This window comes from Vitis riparia, chromosome 4, assembly GCF_004353265.1.
Source record: "Vitis riparia cultivar Riparia Gloire de Montpellier isolate 1030 chromosome 4, EGFV_Vit.rip_1.0, whole genome shotgun sequence".
In the NCBI taxonomy this organism is placed as follows: Eukaryota; Viridiplantae; Streptophyta; class Magnoliopsida; order Vitales; family Vitaceae; genus Vitis; species Vitis riparia.
In genome coordinates, this window is record NC_048434.1 from 4,197,179 (window position 1) to 4,216,791 (window position 19,613).

The following is a 19,613-nucleotide window of genomic DNA, read 5'->3' on the forward strand; positions in this document are numbered from 1 at the left end:
TTAACAAGAGTTTAGAACACTAATTACACTAGGATTTTTTATCTGCCGTGGTCGCACTTGTTGATTCTGATTGATACATAGTGGTTCGTAGTGACATTCTTGTTCACTTTTCAAGTGTACCGGTATAGTCTTTTCGACATTGGCCAATTAAATTTATAGGAAGGGAAATGAATCGGAGGAATGCATGTTGCACTTTGCTCATATATATGGAGAGAGAGAGAGAGAGGTCAGTCTCATGGAAGTACCGTAACCGGCCAACCCAATATAATACAATGTTTTAAATATACTTTTATTTTGGCAAATATATACAGAGACAGGATGATCAATTTGATTTTTTTTTAATTATCTTTAAAAACATGTAGACCAGGTAATCAAATTGACTTTTTTTTGGGTTGTGGATTTGTGGATAGCTTTTAAAATGAAGGGGGCAAGTGAGAAGAAAGGTCAAATAGTTTTTGTTTTTGAGAACAAGAACATGTTTAATAACCAAACAGAATTTGGGAATATATTTGAGTTATTTTTACTAATTTTTTAAGAATTGTTTTAAAAAATAATTGAAAATAAAGTAATATGTATAAAATTTATTTTTTAAAAGTATGAAAGTTTCAAAATAAACCTTGATTTAGAAAATGTTGTAAAATTGTTTACAATAACTATTTTAAAAAATATTCCCAAAATACCCTTGATCTCTTAGATGCATAAAAAACAAGAGGATTGGGTTCAAAGATTTGATGAAGCATTATTTGGAATGTATGAAGAAGTAAGAGCGTTGAGTACCGGGAACCAAGTAGATCACATCACATACTACGTGAGAGCCATGTTTAATTAAAAGGTCAACTGAGGGGAGAGATAATGCAAAAAGTGATATGGCGAATGTGTTATAATGCCTATATATACAATTACAAGCGACAAGGGCAGAACAAGCTTGCACGGGTAGATTTGACAATGTTCGAGGGCATGGTCTGATTGCATCTTACCAAAACAACATCCTCGATTTGCAAACTTAACCATCAACTCTTTCAATTAAATATAGCAAAAATTAATCATTAGCTTTTCGAATGTATTTTCATGTATGTAGAAGAGGAAAAAGAAAAAGAAAATTAAATTTTGAAAGAGCATGTGAGACGATTTATGGAATTTGAGATTCGATACATCAACGTCCACCATTCGTGACTGCTCATCCCCAAGCGTCCAACAATAAGGTGTCTGATACTCTCTTTTAAGTGAATATTTGGATACAATTTTTTGTTTTTAATTTCTAAAATAAAAAATAAAAATATTAAAACATGCAATGAACATGACGGATATCACAACGTCAAATTCCAATAAACAACAAGAGCACAAGGGTTGCATTAGAGTCAAAATTCACTACTTAAGCCCACAGAAATACCATCTACCATTTTCGGGTCAAATACAAGTGCTTTCAAAGAGAGAAGACACGACATTGTGTACATGATTTTAATATTTTATTCAAATCTTTTAGGATCTCCAGATGACACAATGAAATAGTCAATACAATCACCGCCCAAAAAGATGTTTTTGGGGGAAAAAAAGAAAAAAATTCTTTTAAGAGTTTATTGAGAAGCTAGATTATACAACTTGATTATTGAAGGCAAGGCCAAATTCAACCAACAAAAGAATAAACATATAGTTGTTTTCCCTTAGTCTACAGGTGTAGATTATAGAAAGTAAAAAGAAATTCAGGAGGGGGAGAGCATTTGTCCTTCTCAAGTAGTATTCTCTTCACATCCTCCCAGCTTCGGCAAAAATTACAACATCAGTATCCATGAAACTGAGCCAACTCATAAGATCAAAAGCAGCTCCAAATGACAGATTGTTGGAACACAGTGGCAGAAATAATATGTTACCACTGATTTCTTTCTATTTTCGTTGAGCAAAGCCGGGTTGGCAGCTCCAAAACTTGCTTCATGTGCAGCCAGGTAACCAAATTACATCTTTATGGAAATGATTTGAAATAGCTGCATTTCCTTGGGCAACAAATTACATGTACTGAGCCAACCATTGTTTGCACATGTCGAGCACGGGTAGTGCATTTGCATGCAATGCCTGCAACAAAAATGAGAAAAAAAAAAAAAAGCACAAAAATGATTCAAGGATTTCTTGCAAGCTAATGTGACGAAAAGACTAGAGGTTTATATCCGTTACTAAAATAAAAGATCAGCAATATGAAAATGCACGTTTGTATATCATAATCTAGAAAATGCATTTTCATATATTATAATCTAAAAACCATATTTTGAAAATACAGCTTTAAACAAAGCCGCTGCACATAGAGAACGAAATTTCTTTCCCTTTGTTTTATTTCTATCAACCAAAGTTCACCTCTAGAATGAAAATATTAATCATATAACCATATTCTTATGAATCTTATCATAGAAACTTTCTATTGGAAGCACCATTCAACAAACTCTCAAGTTCTTAGTTACTTTAGGAGATATTAACAAAGATTTCTAGAGAAAATTTATGTTGAGAGGATGAAGAACCTGATGCGCTACATATTGAACATCAGCCACACTTCCACTTCGAGAGGCAATCTGGAAGGCACTTTTTAGACGCCCACAAACCACACAAGCCAGCACCTTCCTGTAAACATAAATCAAGAATATGAAAAAGCATTCGAATTATTCATATATGGTAATTTAGGAATAAGAATGAAATGTAAAAATGAGGAGATAACCTAATTGTTATTAAGAGGGTGCAAAATGTGCCACCATTTTTGACCACCTGCATATATGGCAGGTGGTGATTGGATGTAATAGAAGTTCGTCCTGTATGCATTAAATATAAAAGTTTTTTCACATCCAATCACCACCTGCCACCTACCAAAGTGGTAAAAGCGGTGGTGCAAGTAGCATTTCACTATCATTATATAAGCTGCTTGATCCACTGATTTCTAGTCCTGACAACCCACTTCTGTGATCCTGTGATTGACCTTTATCCTCATCTAATGTGGGCTACCCCAAGGAACTAAGCTTTGGGCTATGGCCTCAACCAGAGGAGAATACTATGCATTAACAGCCATCACCCTTCTATGAGAGAGATATCAATCTCCAATTTAGCTAGACAATGCTAAAGGGGATCTGTAAATACTCCTTTGTGACTAGACATCCAGAATCATGATATGGTAGAAGTTCTCCCACAACACACCCAAATCTCTCTGCTTGTCATTGATAGTCCAAATATTTGCTTCAAATCCCTCGTCTTCTTGGAAAATTTGAAGGTAAATTATTTCATGAAAAGCACAACAAACTCAACTTTCCATGGGTAAAGATAAAAACAGTATCTCTTTTATGCCTTGAAGACAGCATGCAAAAAGTTTGATTGTATTACTGAAACCAACCTGACCTGGTTACTGAACCCTGACCAGTTCATAAAGATATATGGAAATAAATGTGGATCTTCCATCTCCATCCAATTGTTAGATTCTTCAAATTCCAAATCTTGACATAAGGACATGATTGAATATTCAAGATATCCAATTTTTCTTTATCACTCAAAATAAAAAAGAGGTTTCTAGTTCAGTAAACTAGAAATGCTTTACACTCTGTAAAATACTCCTCTTTGGCAATATTAATAGTAGGCATTGAGGGCACAAATCCCATGCCCATGACCATGTTGTGCTGTACCTTACCCAACCAAATCCAACTTGTCCATGTAGTCCAGCAGCTTCAGTTGCCTTCAAGGTACTCACAACCAAGTTGTTTGACAAATGACAATGCTTCAATTTCATGCAGGTTGGGGTGAGTTAGAGGCTCCATGTTAGATTTTACGACCTCTACTTTTTGGTAAACCTTTATTTTGTTTAATTTTTTTAATACTAAAGAATGCAAGTATCTGAAATTTACAACATGAAAAATGTCCAGGATTTATGATTAGATGAAGTTTCAGTACATTCATATGAAACAACAGGAAGCACACATAGATATAGTACTAAATGGGAGCATTACCTGTGGCTACTTGTCAGCATGTCTATGAGCCGATCAGGGCGTTCTTTGTGTCTGTTGGCATATACATTTATTGCAGCCCCTAGGACCTACACCATTCCAACATAAACACCTTAAGATTTATTTAATAAAATATGCTCACAATTATTAAGTACTATTCATTTTTAAGAACTTGCAAAAAGGGAAGCAACTGAGAATTTTGAAGGGACATCCACCCATATTAATATTCCATGGAACTAAGCAAGCAAAAGTTCTTGATGAATAAAATTTTGCAGAAGTAGAGAAATGTACAAGGAGCATACAGAAAAGCTGACACAAGCCAAAAAACACCTTTGTGCTCAAGACAATGTAGATCAACAAATTCCTGTGAGGTAATTGACAGATGAAACCATCCTCGAGAGAAATATTTTCAAAGATTATATGCACAAGTTTGTTAAATATATTTGTAGCAACAACCTTCCAAGTTTTAGACAAACTAAGGGCTGAGGGCAGAATGGCAGAAGAAAATTCATCTAGTAGCCTCTCATAATGTAAGGCTTAACCAAGTTGCACTGAGCCTCCTATAAATAGCAACTATAGACACAACGAAAATCTGTCCAAATGCCAAAAAATGATAAAACATTTAATCATGCATTTTTTAATTCTTAATAAATATTTTCCTTGTAGTTTACTTCAAGTTTGAATCTTTACATTAAGTAATACACTCAGATTATTTAATTATATAAAAGTTAAGAATACTGTATGATAAATGATAAGAGTCCGTTTGGTAGTCTTTTTAAAAAACACTTTTAGCTTAAAAAGTGTTTTGAAGAAAAATCAAGTGTTTAGCAAAATTTATGAAACACTTTTAAAATTTTGAAAAATCATTTGTAGTGTTTCCTGGAGAGACACTTGATAGATAATTCTCCAAAAAAACATTTCCAGAGAAAACACTTTGAGTAGAAACACCGTCAAATGCACTATACATCTCATTCATATAAAATCGTAATACCTGATCCCAATCATCATCATCGATAGTGCCTTTGATGTTTCTGAAGAATTCTGTCAATTGCCCACCCTTTTTTCTCTCAGCAAGTGATGCAGCAACACCAGCATATATATCAACAGCTGCCAAAAAATAAAAAATAAAAAAAGAAAGGAAAAATTATATTGTACCAAAGTAAACCTAATGTACCACATTAAACAAATGATACTTCAAACAAGAAATTCACAATGCAATGGCTACCAGGAAGATTGAATTCATATATCAGTCGGAAAGCCAAATCAAAATTCTTCTCCACTAGAGTCTCTGCAATCTCACATCTTCTCCTGCAAAACAACAATACAGTGAAGGTAAAATCAATATTATAAAATATTTCTCAGAAGTTGCATGATAGAAGGACAAATAATACTTTAAAGCATGCAACATCAATAATAGCTTGTGTGAAAAATAATAACAGTTTAGAAGAATGAAGAAAATGAGAGTGTTTTTACTTGAATAGATTAGAACCTCATAGCTTTCCATAGGGCTGAATGCGATGATAACATTCTTAGGGAAATGTAAGACATTTTCACCATTAGAATTACTAAAATGTTGAATGTCTGGACAGGGCTTTAATGAGTATTTACCAAATTACACTCAGATCCATCACTAGGGAAGGAGCTGGATGTGTAGACGCATTTCAAGGAGATTTTCCATAAGAAATTAACCATTAACAATAATTTTAGAACTATGCAGGTTGAAACATTGGCAACTTTGAAACTGGTGCAGCGGAAGGTTTGTTTCGAAAAGAAACAGAAAAACACTCGAGAACAAACACAAAGATCATATTAGGATCTGAAAATTAGGGAATAATTTTGAAAAAATATATTGATCTCCTCTCTAACAATTACAATGAGCTTTTAAATAATGTTTGTAAAAAAACAAAGGAAATAACTGAAATAGGAAACTAAAAATAGGAAACCAAGGTAATTGGAAACTAGGAAAATTAGGAAAGAAATAGGAAACTAATGATGAATCTAAAATAGAAACTAATAATGTAGAAAATAGAAACTAACCTAAAATATAAACTAATGATGTAGGAAATAGAAACTAATCTAAAATAGAAACTAAAGATGATTGCGTGCTGCATCAGAAACAAAGCAGACAGCTCTTTAAAGTCAAAAGACTTGATCATTAATTGTTACATGGTGCATAGGATCTACCAACTATAATATATAGAGACCTAAAACTAAGCCAAACAAAACAAAGTTGATTTGATTTCTCTGCTAATTGTTTTAGTTAGCTAAGTGCTGGTTCAAGAACTCACTATCAATCAAGAGAGACAAACCTGAAAGTTTCAGGATCATTTGGATTTCCAAAAAAAGAATGCTTCCACTGTGGTCCATCTGAATCATTAAAAGACTTTACAACATCAACCTGCAATGAGTAACATCCACCGGAAGCATGTGAGAACTCAAACCCAATAAGATGCATTGGCCATAAAGACAAACTACCAGAGTCAGAAAAGGATGCAGGCAATTTGGATCCTTTGCATTTCAATTTTATACAATTAAGAAAAAGCTTTACAGCTAAGCTACCAACAAAATTGATTGGTCCATTGAGTATCAGACTAAGCCATGTACAAATAAAGGAGGAAGATATAAAGCACTTATTTACAGTGATATATCATTAAACAGTATTGATGTTTTTTACTATGATGTCCTTGCCAATGCACTGGATGAATGTAAAGTGGCATGACTTCAGAGTATATGCATTCAAAATCTGGCAAATGCTCAGGGGATGACGATGCTCATTTGCTTCCTTTGCCTCAAGTCTTCCTCAGATTATTTTACTTCACAATATTATAAAATATATTCTGTCTGTGCTTGATAGATGTCTTTACCTGGATTGATATCCGAGCAGAAAACTTGACAAGTCCTTCTTCAGTAAGTTTTTCAGAGGCACTCTTTCCTCGGATACCCTTGGTGACAAGTTTAGTAGAATCGCCAGCTTTGTGGCGTGCTGACAGCCCTTCATCAAAATGCATCTGTAGCAGGAAGGAAAATGAAAACAGGGCACTTGTGACTTAAGCGAACACACATCAAAGAAAAGGGCAAAAAAAGAAGAAAGGAAACGTAGAGGAATTGCACTAGGCACTCTTCCTAAAGGTGGTACTAAAAGTAACCTTTACAAGCAAGTTTAACTCTTTCCTTTCCGTAAATGAAAGAAAGAAAAGCACTTATAATATCAAGGTCAGATGCCATTATGGTATACATACCAAAATAAAATTGAATCTTCTTTGAAGTGGGAAAAATGGGATTAAACAACATTTGAAAAGGTGGGAAAAGGTTCGTTGTTTGAGCAAATATGGAGGTTAGGAGTGTTGGGAATTGTCCCAAATTCCTAATTAGTAAAGATTTTTTTTTTTGTAAAGAATATTGTATAGAATATTTTCGAAGTTAATATATTATTGTAATATTAGATTTTCTTATAAAATAAGAAAAGTTGTTTGAAATATCTCTATAAATATTCTAGGTCATGAGGGGAAAAAGTAATGAGATGGAGATAGAAGATGGATATGTAGAGACTATACGAGGTGGACAGAGATGTGAGGAAGAACGGGAGGTACCCAGTAGAGTGAAAGGGCTCGTGGTAGGGTATGGATACAAAGAGTGGGGAAACATAGGATGTTTCAGGAATCCAATGGTTGTATATGGTTTTATCCTCTGTAATATTCTTTGTTGTATAGTGGAATGATTATTTCTCATCCGTGGACGTAGGCATGGTTGACCGAATCACGTTAAAATCTCGTGTACCATATGTGTGATTGTTTTATCTTTGTGTTTTTGAATTAACGATGTTTGCATGAAAGCTTCCACTGTCACAACAAACTAGTACGAGAACTTGGGTTGAAGATTTATAGAAGAGCAAAATATTACAAAGCACACAAGATGAAGACAAAAGGAATTTTAGTTGAATGTGGAGTCGATTGCTCTCTCGTGTTGATATGATACAAAAAGCTTGTGTCATGGAGAGATTGAAGATTGACTTCATGGAATTTAGTCTAAGGTGGAGATTGTTGGGAATTGTCCCAAATTCCTAATTAGTAAAGATTCTTTTTTGTAAAGAATATTATATAGAATATTTCCTAAATTAATATATTATTGTAATATTAGATTTCCTTATAGAATAAGGAAAGTTGTTGACAATATCTTTATAAATATTTTAGGTCATGAGGGGAAAAAGTAATGAGATGGGGATGGCCTGTAGAGACTATACGAGGTGGATAGAGATGTGAGAAAGAACGGGAGGTACCCGGTGGAGCGAAAGGGCTCGTGGTAGGGTATGGATACAAAGAGTAGGGAAACATGGGATGTTTCAGGAACCTAATGGTTGTATTTGATTCTATCCTCTACAATATTCTCTATTGTATGGTCAAATGATTCTCTCTCATCCGTTGACGTAGACATGGTTGACCAAACCACGTTAAAACCTCATGTACCATATGTGTGATTGTTTTATCTTTGTGTTCTTGAATTAACGATGTTTGCATGAAAGCTTCCGCTGTCACAACAAATAGATTGATCTTGTACTATTCATGACCCAAACAGTTATATGAAAAATTCTTGATGGACATAGGGGAATTGAATTACCACAAAAATGGAAGAATCTGAGTTAAGTTAGTTTGTTGCAAATGGTAATCGCTTCTAGTTCCCCCCTTGGGGTATTCTTCTAGTGGGAAATAAACCTGTGAGGTTGTGACTTCCCATTATAAACGAATTCTACAGGTGCAATTATGAGTATCTTTGAGTAATTGAAAACCTTTAGGAAGAGATTAGGCTCTAATGGCTACTGATGAAAGGTGTTAAATTTTGGAGGTGTGTGCATGCACTACATGCAAGCCAAGGCCATTACATCAGGCACTTTTGTTATATCCTTGCTATTTCTTACCAAGGACACATCTTTTTGCAATTGGTTGGCATATTCAGGAATAGATATGGTTTGGAGTCCCATTTTAAGTTGTTTCCAATTTTAGCAGCTAGAACCTTGGAAAAACTGTTGATTCAGCTTGAAAGTGACATGTTGAAGGACCAATCAGACTCAGGTTCTGTTCCTAGCTTGGCACCATAGTAATTGTGTCTGTTTGTCACAAACTCTTTCTTACACCTTTCATTAGGCTTTGTAGGTGGCTTCTTATCATAGAAAGCAAGTGAACTCTTATCTTTATCTTCAACATTGATAGATCTTAATTATTTTTTGACACTCTAATTGCCTGGTCATTTAGGTCATATAGATGCATTTGATCTAACATGTAAAGGAAATTTTGATGGTGATGATGGACGCATTGTCATAGAGTAGAAGAACACAAGGACTATTAGCGAATTGTTTTTGAGAACGGTTTTCTATTTTTCAGAACAGAAAACAGTTTTTTGACTCAAGAAACATGTTGGGTATATTTTTGACTTAAAATAGTTTTTTGAAAATTTGTTATGGAAACAGATTGTTTTTTGTAAAGTATTATGAGAACCAACAAAAGATATGAAGAATACTTTGACAACTTTTGCATTATACATAAGTGCAAAGCACTTTCACAAAGAATAAGCTAAGAAAACTGTTTCTTATATTTGAGTTCTCAAATAGATTTTGTTCCTGAAAACAATTGAGAACTATTTTTAAAAATTGTTCTTAAAACCTTGTTCTTTTTTTTTTTTTTTTTTTTGAGAATTTTTTTTGAAAACATGGTCAAATAAGCCTATAAATTCTAGATTTTTGTTACCTTTGGGGTATTTGCAAGGAGAAGTAGCAATATTTTGGAAAATCCTTTCGTTTTCTTTTGAAGACATGTTTCGTTGCTAATTTATCATTTAGGAAGGTATTCCAAAACAGTAGTAACTAAGTACTTACCTTGGCATGCTCTAAATGTTTTATAGCTTCCTCTTGTGAAGAAGAATTCATAAATAACTGAATACAGCAAAGCCCAGCAGCAACATGGTCCTTCTTGATTACCTGAACCATTGAGAAAATTTTAATTAAATCAATGAGAATTCTTCTTATGCAAACCTATGAAAGGGAAGTCAACCATGATTGAAAATGAAGCAAAAGAAAATTGAATTATTTGACTACACCTTATAGAACTGTGATGCTATGGTGCATTTCAATGGAAAAATAAAAATAAAAAGCAAAAGAAATTTTTTTCATTTTCTAAGGTTATTAAACACTATGATTCCCAGATCCTTCAATTTCATCCAACATACCTATGTTGACATGACACAACATGGGTGTGGGTATAGAATCCTTGTCGGATATTCCTATTTTACTTTGGGCATAGCTGTTTGATTTTTTCATTGATATCCTTTTATTCTTTCAACTTTCTTAGTAATAATTATTTCATAAAAAAAGAAGATTTAGCTGAAAAGTGAATTTTTGTAAGAATATTTAGAGATACAAGGAAAAAAAGGGATTGGCGGGAAAAGATGAGAGCTTTTAAAAAAGATATCTAAACTTCCAATTTATTTTTAATTGATTTTCCTTTTATTATGTTGTATCTTAACACCCATGCCACTTTTTGGATCCTTTTGAGCTGAGTCCCCCTATCCGAAAACTTGAGTTGTGAAAAATCAGAAACCTAGACACATATCCGTATCCAATGCTCACCAAATCCATGCAACATAGATTATTAACATATATCCATGAAGTCCAAAGGAAAAAGTAAGTGAATCCAAATACATTGCTCCTATGTAACAAGAACACTGACGAGGGATCTAGTGCTCTAACCAGTGCCTTATTCAATCATTGTTATATAATTAACTCAAGCATAATTCTCTCCTAGGTAATTATGCTTAATATATTCATGGTTCAACATCGCAGTATTAGTTGCTGACTAAGCAAATCCCATAGTGGATTAGTCTTGGTATCTCGGATTAATAATAAATAATACCCATAATATGTTGGTTAAAAAGTTAAAAAAAAAAAATTATAAAATATCAATGGAAATTTTTAGAAAATAATTACAATAATATACACTCAACAAATTAATAAAAAATCTATCACGTTTGACATTACCAAAATAGTTCTAAAAACACACATTCAAATTGGTTTATAATAGCATGATGAATTTGAACGCTTAAAATATTACCACACTCATTTTCTCATCCAATATCAACTATTGATAATTAATATCTTGAAAATAAAAAATGACAACAATAAAAAAAAATGTAATTGATAACATCAGTAATTATTTGAAACTACATTATTTTGATTTCTTGTTCCTACTCAAGGATTGAAATTTTTTTCTTGATTAACAAGGGGAATCTTTGAGAAACATAGGGATTTTTTTTCCTTCCATTTTCATCCAATCCAAGTCTTGGTGTTGTAACTCTGAGTTCTCTTGTGAGTTGGCTGAGTCAAGACCGAGTTATTGTTGAATTGCACAATGCTTGACTTGTATAAAGGACTCATTGCCATTATGGTCGCAATGAATACCACTAAGTTGATACTTTACACCATGAACATTTTTCTTTTTTGATAACTGAGGAATCTTTTATGGCCGAGCCCTTTGAACTCTCCATGGGGACCCAAACCTTGGAATACTGACTGTGAGCTTTGAACCATGAAGATATTAAGTATGAGGGGACTTTTTAGCTTCTCAAAGATTCATAAATCCATAAGTGGAAGTTTCACATAAGATGGAGGTTTATCTACTTAAATTTTTAAACTATGACCTTTGTTTGTATTTCATTTTTCTCATTCTGACAATTTACAAGATTATTTGGTTTAATAAAAAAAAAAACCCTAGGACAGAATTAGAAAAAAAAAGAAAAAGAATAATCAGGTGACAAACTGAGATGATGCATACATTTGTCATAAAAATGCCCCATGCATTTGGTACTATGCATGAGAGTGAATCATCTTTTCACCATTCTGAATTGGAAACAAACATACAAGTGGAAGAAGCTCCAATTAAATTTTATTTCTCAGCTTTTTTTTATCCAAAACCTAAGATGTGAAGATTCTTCAAAGAAAAAGGAGAAATGTACCTGAAACTGGTATAGATAATTGAAATGCTTATGAGTTTCACAATAGGTGCAAATACGAGCAAGTGCTGCGGCAGTGTATTGATTCACTGCTACATCTTGTAGATTTGTAGACAACATTCTTGTTGATATCACTTCCTCCAAAACAGACATGGCACCATATCCAATACACATGTCACACAAATCATCAATGGACCCATAATCGGTTGCCAAAAGATCCTGCCTTTGAGGAGATGAAGATGAAGTAACTACACCATGATTTGATGGTTGAGGAGGAGGAGGAACAGCATTTGTAGGAAAGAACAGCATGCAACCATCATTATAATGACCATGCCTGAACATAAAAGTAAGCAAATGCTGACGTGCATACTGCAAAGTAGAGAAAGTACACATTAAGTATCTCATCATCCATGGGAGACTAAGAACATTCTCAGATGCATCACTAATACATGTTTATGTATTAGCTATAAAATGGCAAAGATGCTCAAACATGAAATAGCTAAACAAGTAGGCAAATTAATCCATCCAGAATTCACAAACATGGATGGTCAGACAGCTATATCTCTAGATTATAGAGCACATTATGATTGGCTTACTTCTTGTAAATAGTTAACACATTCAAGATATCGGAGACTGTCCAGGTTGCTGCGAGGTCCATCTTCAAAATCAGGACTATATATGGAGTTACTACTTGCAGATTCTAGAGCTCGCCTGGATCTTTCTGAACGAGGAAATGTAGATGGCATGTACAGGACATTGAGATATGCATCTGCAGAAAGAGAATCATCCAAGATTGTTGGTGCACTTCTAGCCAAATGATCATACCTACAGAGCAAATCACCTCAGTCAGATTTGATGCAATAACCAACATCAGAAGAATGCTCAGTTCGCTTTGCTCATTTAAAGTATAATTAGCCTGATCATCTTCATACTTATTCATACATGTGAAAGATAATATTGATTTTGAGAATAATGTTTAAACAATGACAGAATAGCCTCTGCAACAGTACCATGCTCAGAAAGTTCCAACCAGCTATTTAGGTATATGAACACTAAAAGGAATTCAGATCATCCAAAAAACTTGCAAGTCCATACCCAGATACATGGATATCCACACTATTATTTTCACTTGCTAACGAGAACAACTAACCACTGGCCAATCTAAAAAAGCTTCATAATCTCTTTTATTAAATAATAATTCAGCACTTCATTAGACCTTGATATTATGGACTTGTTTTATTAGCTCTATAACCTTTACATGGATAAGATAGACTGGAATGCCATATAGGACTAGTTGGGGTTTTATTCACTATCTAAATTTAAAGCAAAGTTTATATAACATTAGGCAAGTAGTTGTAGGTATGCAATTTGTCATTTTGAAAAAAAAATGTAAAAATTAATTCAATATTGACTTTTTTATATTTTTTGAAAATGAAATATTTTAAGTGAAGTAGAAAATTTTAGCATACCTCAACAATGATATTTTGATTGTCTCACTTTAATACATTTATCATTCCAAGTCGTACAAACATGTGGGGAAGAAGAGGGAAGATGGTGCTCTAGGGCTGTGAAAGATGGTTACGGGATGGGGTTTTGTATGGCAAGTAGAAACAGGAGGGAGGTCTTTAAAAGTAGATCTCACTTCATAGTTGGCAATGAAAGTAGGGATCTTGTAAAGATGGATGGTGTGGAGACCTATCTTTGGAAGAATCTTTCCAAGCATTACTCTATGACCGCCGATAAAGAGCCAAGGGTAGCAAAGGTGTAGGAGGAGCAGGTAGGGGAGTGGGGGTCAATGAAGTACCCTCTTCTCAAGACAATTCTCTGTGATTGAGAACTTGAAGGAGTGGTGACCTTTTTATGTAGATTGGAAACAAGCTCAATCAGGAGGGGTGCGGCAGATGAAGTGGGTTGGAAGAAATTTATGTATGAAAAGTTCTCTGTTAAATCTTTCTACTCCTCCCTAGACAATGGAAGAAGAGAGCCCTTTCCCACAAGCATAGTTTGGAATCACTGGGTGCCTATGGAGGTGGGATATCTTGCAAGGGAAGCTACTTGTGAATGGATTTTGACAAATGATCAGCTCAAAAGGAAGGAATGGATAATGCCAAATAGATGCTATAAGTGCAAATATGAAGAATCTATTGATCATATGCTGCAGTTGGTTTTCTTTCCATTTGGTGTGGCTTACATGATGAACTCCACGGCAAAACGAACTCTCTTGAGATGGCATGAATCATTCGTGAAAAGGAAAAAAGCTTGGATCCTATAAAAAAAAAAATAAAAAAAAAGGAAAAAAGCTTGGAGGGTCATACACTTGTACCTATTTTGGACTATTATGAAAGGAAAGAAATAGGAAGTCACTTGAAGATGTTGAAGAGTCAGATCAACCAATTAAATTTTCTTTTAAGTTTTGTTTTGGAATGGGTTAGAGCATACATAGATGATCATTCATTGACCATGATAGGCTTTATTGATTGGCTTAGCTCTAAGGAGGAGCTTGCTTTTTTTTTTTTTTTTTTCTCTCTTCTTATCACTTGCATGTTGCATTGTCTGTGCCTTGGTGTGCCCTTTGTTTAGGTGCTATTAATCCATATCCACTTTTTGGCTCTTAAAACAAATTCCAATTGTGACTGATCTCAACACTTTGATAATATCTTTAAACTGCGTGTAGGCTTGAACTTCTTAAAACCTTAGCCAACGTCTAGCCCATGAACAATAACAGAGTTCTATTGCTAAGATAAAATAAGATTATGACTTGAAACATGCCATCTTACATGGAGTGAACAGCTGAAACATCAACAGGGGGACCTCCTTCAATTGTATTAATGATTTCCAGAATGACAGGTGCAGGATCGCCCTTGTACAACTGAAGAGCTTGCCTGGACATCATAAGAAAAACATCAAAGAATTAGAGCAACACACCTCACCTCAATTCCCGCAGAAGGCAAGAAGCATTGCAGTAAACTGAGATTTTGTTCCCATTAATTAAAAAAATAAAAAAATAGAAACAACGCTTTATTAGAAGTGAAGAAAGATACAAGGAAAATTAGATACAAAAGCCAAATATAATTTCCTTTTTTTTTTATACGTAAATTTTTTCCCCATTGGGACTTGAACTTAGAACCTCCCACAAACCCTCCCAATCCCTTTACCACAAGCCAAATATAAATTTAACATACTTAAATTTCACACGGGCTTGTGCATAGTGCTCCATCCGAATCAAAGCATGTCCCCATGCATTCCACACAGGAAAAACATCGATCTGAAAGAAGTCCCGTAAATCACAAAATTATTATCATTCAAAGGAAAATAAAAGGCATCATTAGGTACTCGAACCCAGGAGTACATCTTACCTTACACTTCTTACAAGTGTATACAGCCATGCTGTATTGTTCATCTACAATCAACCTGTCACGGAGATGTGCAGATGACTCTTTGTCAGCTATATCATTGAGAGAAGCAGCAATTCCTGATCCCAGAAGGCTCTGTAGCAGCTCAGCACGTCCAAGCCAAATCTCTGCTTGTGACAGAACTTCAGACAGCTCATCTGTGGATTGACTGCCCATACTAGAGCTGCCAGCATCAGAGGAAGTATCGTCAGCATCCCTACTTCTTTCAGGATTACTAGACAAGTCACTACCCCCAGCAAGCTTTCTCAGAAGAGATCTAGCAAAGAAAAGTCCCTGCATACAAAGCAGAAGAATTATTACTACAGTATGTATTTCAATCTGAATCATATGATAGACTCTTCCCATACCTTAGTTGCTCATTCATGGTGGTGTTCTGGAAGTAGGGAGTAAAGTCTCAAAAATAGAAGCTTCTGAGAGCCGTTTAAACAATGATATGCTAAAACTATGCGTCTACCCCAAACTAGGACAAGAATCCATGAATTCCAGAGGATTGACCAAGGAGAATACCTGTACAAAGGTTTCTGTGGCATGATATGCTCGACCAACAGTTTCCACAGTTGCATTTTCAGGCAATTGGTGGGAGCTCAATACATTCTTCATCTGATTAACACACAAGTCCAGTGCACCTTTGGCAGACACCAACTCATCAGAACACAAAGAAAGTAGAGCCTAGCAGCAGAAAAAGCAAAACTTCTTCAGATACACAGCAGCTTACAAGAAATCAAAGCAATTATAAGCAAACAAGACTTCCATTTCTAGTATACACAAACTTCAATGCTACATGAAATATGTCATCATTCACACTTTTTTTTTTATAGGTAAATAAGGAAAATATATTAAATGCACTTGCAAAAAGGTGCAATAAAGTACACACGAAGTATACAATAAATGCCAAAAGGCAAGCAAGAGAAAGAAAACTAAAGCAAACACTCACCACCCTAACAACAACCAGCCCCCAAGCGAGTTGGACTGTCCCTAGCAGGAACCCCCCAAAACCAAAGGGCACCCCCAACCTACACTAACTGACACACAACCTGGAGAGAACACAAAATCCCCCCTGAACCCAACTGAAACCAAACTCCCTCAACCAAACTGGTAACGAAAAAGCAGCCTCACAAACAAGTGTTGAATCCCCAAAGCTCCTCCCCATTCCTCTGACCGTGAGCAGAGAACTATTGTCATCACTCACACTTCTGTGACGAAAATAAAAGCATAAACTGCATGTACAAGAGAATCTAATTTATTTTAGTACATCTAAGCATTCTGACAACCTTGGAATGCTTTTGCAGACAAGCTTAAAAGTATAAACCTTCTCCTAGAATGATTAAACCACAGCTTGTCTCTGCATCTATATCTACTTGAAATTGGTGGAAAATTATATAAAAAAAATAACCCTGCTGAAGTGCTGCTTGTTGGCCCATGATGAAAGCTTCATACTTGATCAGAAAAGTTCAAACATTAATGACAAAATTAAACAAAAGTTCTAAATCAATAATCAACACAAAAGTGTACAAATTTTCATATTTTCAAGTCTATATGATCACCTCATTATTAATCAATGAATTAGGTACATTTACATATAGTATGAAAGGTAATAAAATTTTTTTATGGATAGACACAAGATATATAAAATAAGTACTTTAGTAAAATAGTCTTGTAAAAAATTTAAAGCAAAGTCAAAATTGTCAAATCATCTTTGTCACGTATAAGTTGCAAACGACCAAAATACCCAAATGTTTTAGTGAAATAAGTTTTATTTTATGAAAAATCATTTCAAATATTTATGAGCTCAATAATTTAAAAAAAAATTAAAAGATAAATATTTAAAAAAAGACAGTTTTTATTAAAAAATTCAATAACCTGAAATATTTTGTAGCAAAAGATCTTTTAAAAAAATAGTAATTTCATTGATAAATATCATGAATTTTTTTCTCAATTAACTAAAAAGTTATTATTACTGGAGGATCTCATTAGGACCATTAGTCAGGTTTTGATCTCAGTTTCATGAAGAAAACCTTTAGAGGGCATTCTTTTTCCCAATTTCAGAGGGGGCAGCTGCACCCCCACCCACTCCACCCCCCATATCAGTGTTTATCGGGTTGTGTTCCCACTAAAGACTTGTGAATGCTTATTAGATTGTCTCCCCACTAAAGAGTCACAAATCCTGCTATTGGGATTCATTTCAATAATGATGCTAACAAGAATCTCTTTGAGTGTCTGATGTGTGGCAAGAGGAAGGTGTAGGGATCATTGGATCTTGAGGTTCTGAATAAGATTTTGTTATCGGGAGGTGGGGTTGATGGTGTTGTTATTGCAGCTTATTTATTCAATTGCTGTCTGTGGCAGGAGAGAATAGATTGGCATGCAGACTTTATATGTCAAGTTGCTTCCTGGTGAAATCATATGCCCAAAAGAATTTTCTCCAATCTTGACTAGGGGCGTAAGGTACTAGTGCTCCTTCTAAGGTTGGTTTCTTTATTCAGGAAACAGTATAGGGGGAGAATTATAGAGCTTATGAGAGAGTTGAGATACTAATCAATTCGTGCTGCCAGTGCAAACATGAGGAATCAAATAATCACATTCTTATTTGTAGAAGAAGAAAGATTGAAGGAATAAAAGGTATAGAATTCTTTTCCTTAATCTTTTGCTTGTATAGAGACTCACATAGATATACAAAAAATCCTAGCACCTAAATTAGAAACTTTCCTAACTCAATCACAACAAATCCTTTGACCATGAGATTGCCTAATTCTCTCTACAAAATTACGACTTCCCTAATTTCATTCTTCCATATTATCAACTGTGAGTGTGTTCATAGTTTGTGGTTTTTTCTGTTTTCCTTGTTTGGTGTCTAGGATTTTACCTTGTCTTCGGGGAGCATTTTGGTTTAGTTGGCATAGCAATTTTCTTGGTAACAATGGGAAGAGGGTTTGGAGGATGATGACTCCCTTGTGCCGTGCCTTTTCTAATGTGTTTGGAAACAGCAGAACAAAGGATCTTCAACAGGATGGAGTAGCACAAATTGCCTTTAAAAGAGCTCCTCATCAAATATCCGCCTTCATTGTTGAGGTTGCTTGGGTGGGGGATTGAGTAGGCGAGATGGTTTAGTTTTGATGATTCATCTATGTTAAATTTTATAGATAGGTATACTTCTTATATACCTAAGTTTCCGCCTTTATTTTTGCTAGGTGCCCTTTAATATACATATTATTTGCTGATGATTAAAAGAAAACAAAAGATGAAGTTGAAACCCCATCTTTGTTTACCATTTCATGTTACATAAATAGTAACATAAGGAAGTTTTCAATCATACAAGATACGACAATACATGAATAATTTTTTTACACACATAGTTTGCTCATGATTAAATTTGTGACAACTAATCTCGTACCCACATGACGAAGAATAAGAACCTATTATTACTGTTAATCAATTTAACCAATCATCATCATCCAAACCTACCTTTTGAAAAGGCATGAGCCACCTATCTACAAGGATGGTGACGAATTTTCATTATAGCAGCAAAAAAAACAAAGCTTGCAACATATTAACGAAAGCATACCTTGAAGAGAATGATGTCAGGAGCACTTTCATATCGGTGAGATGAACGAACAGCTATATCCTTATTGGTGTCACCAGTCAGCATCCATTCCTCAGAAATAGATACAGAAGGAAGCCGTTCTTGTCCATCGGCAGAGAATGATGAAACACGATCCTCCTGAATACCAGTCATGGCTTCCCAAGCAACTCGTTCAGATGGTGATAATCCAGAATTCTTTCTTTTCCTGTAAACATCTTTTGGAGCAGCCTTTTCTCCAGTGTTGCGTGGAGTCCAGGAAAAAGCTCTACGAGCCTCTTTTTGCAAGTTACTTAGACTGCTGGAAAAAGAAGACCTTGTAGGTGCACCTGCCCTTGTTTTTTGCTTAGGTCTAGGACCTGAAACAGAGATCCGAGGTTCTCTGGAGGGTGAGCTAATGCTGACAGCTTTGGCAGCATATGCAATGATTACATTGTTGTTTCTCAAGGAAGGAAATTCTTTAAGGATCTGTCAGTAAATATCATTGAACATCAGAGTTGGGATGTTAACTAGTGGTGGGGCTTTCCTATCTTTGGTTTCCATATATGAAAGCATGGCAGCCACACCCCACTTATATCCTCATAAATGAAAAGAAGGGAATTTTCAAAGTAGAATGAAGAGAATCTTTGTCAACATAGAAAAGACAATTTTTCACAAAAATCG

The 19,613-nt window shown here is 34.7% G+C and overlaps 1 protein-coding gene across 1 annotated transcript in view; it reads right to left on the reverse strand.

Moving 5' to 3' along the window:
- Positions 1-1,428: 1,428 nt before the first annotated feature.
- The window catches only part of LOC117912662 (protein DDB_G0276689), a 67,327-nt gene continuing 49,142 nt past the window's right edge, over positions 1,429-19,613 (reverse strand). Inside the window, exons 16-30 of the mRNA XM_034827349.1 lie at positions 18,936-19,418; positions 15,881-16,042; positions 15,317-15,646; positions 15,143-15,225; positions 14,738-14,842; positions 12,557-12,785; positions 11,964-12,329; positions 9,832-9,933; positions 6,830-6,973; positions 6,275-6,363; positions 5,191-5,273; positions 4,957-5,072; positions 3,969-4,054; positions 2,505-2,604; positions 1,429-2,067 (exon numbers count right to left, since the gene is read on the reverse strand). Coding sequence (XP_034683240.1) covers positions 2,002-2,067; positions 2,505-2,604; positions 3,969-4,054; positions 4,957-5,072; positions 5,191-5,273; positions 6,275-6,363; positions 6,830-6,973; positions 9,832-9,933; positions 11,964-12,329; positions 12,557-12,785; positions 14,738-14,842; positions 15,143-15,225; positions 15,317-15,646; positions 15,881-16,042; positions 18,936-19,418 — 2,544 coding nt within the window. The 3' untranslated portion in view covers positions 1,429-2,001. The remainder of the gene's footprint in view (positions 2,068-2,504; positions 2,605-3,968; positions 4,055-4,956; positions 5,073-5,190; positions 5,274-6,274; positions 6,364-6,829; positions 6,974-9,831; positions 9,934-11,963; positions 12,330-12,556; positions 12,786-14,737; positions 14,843-15,142; positions 15,226-15,316; positions 15,647-15,880; positions 16,043-18,935; positions 19,419-19,613) is intronic.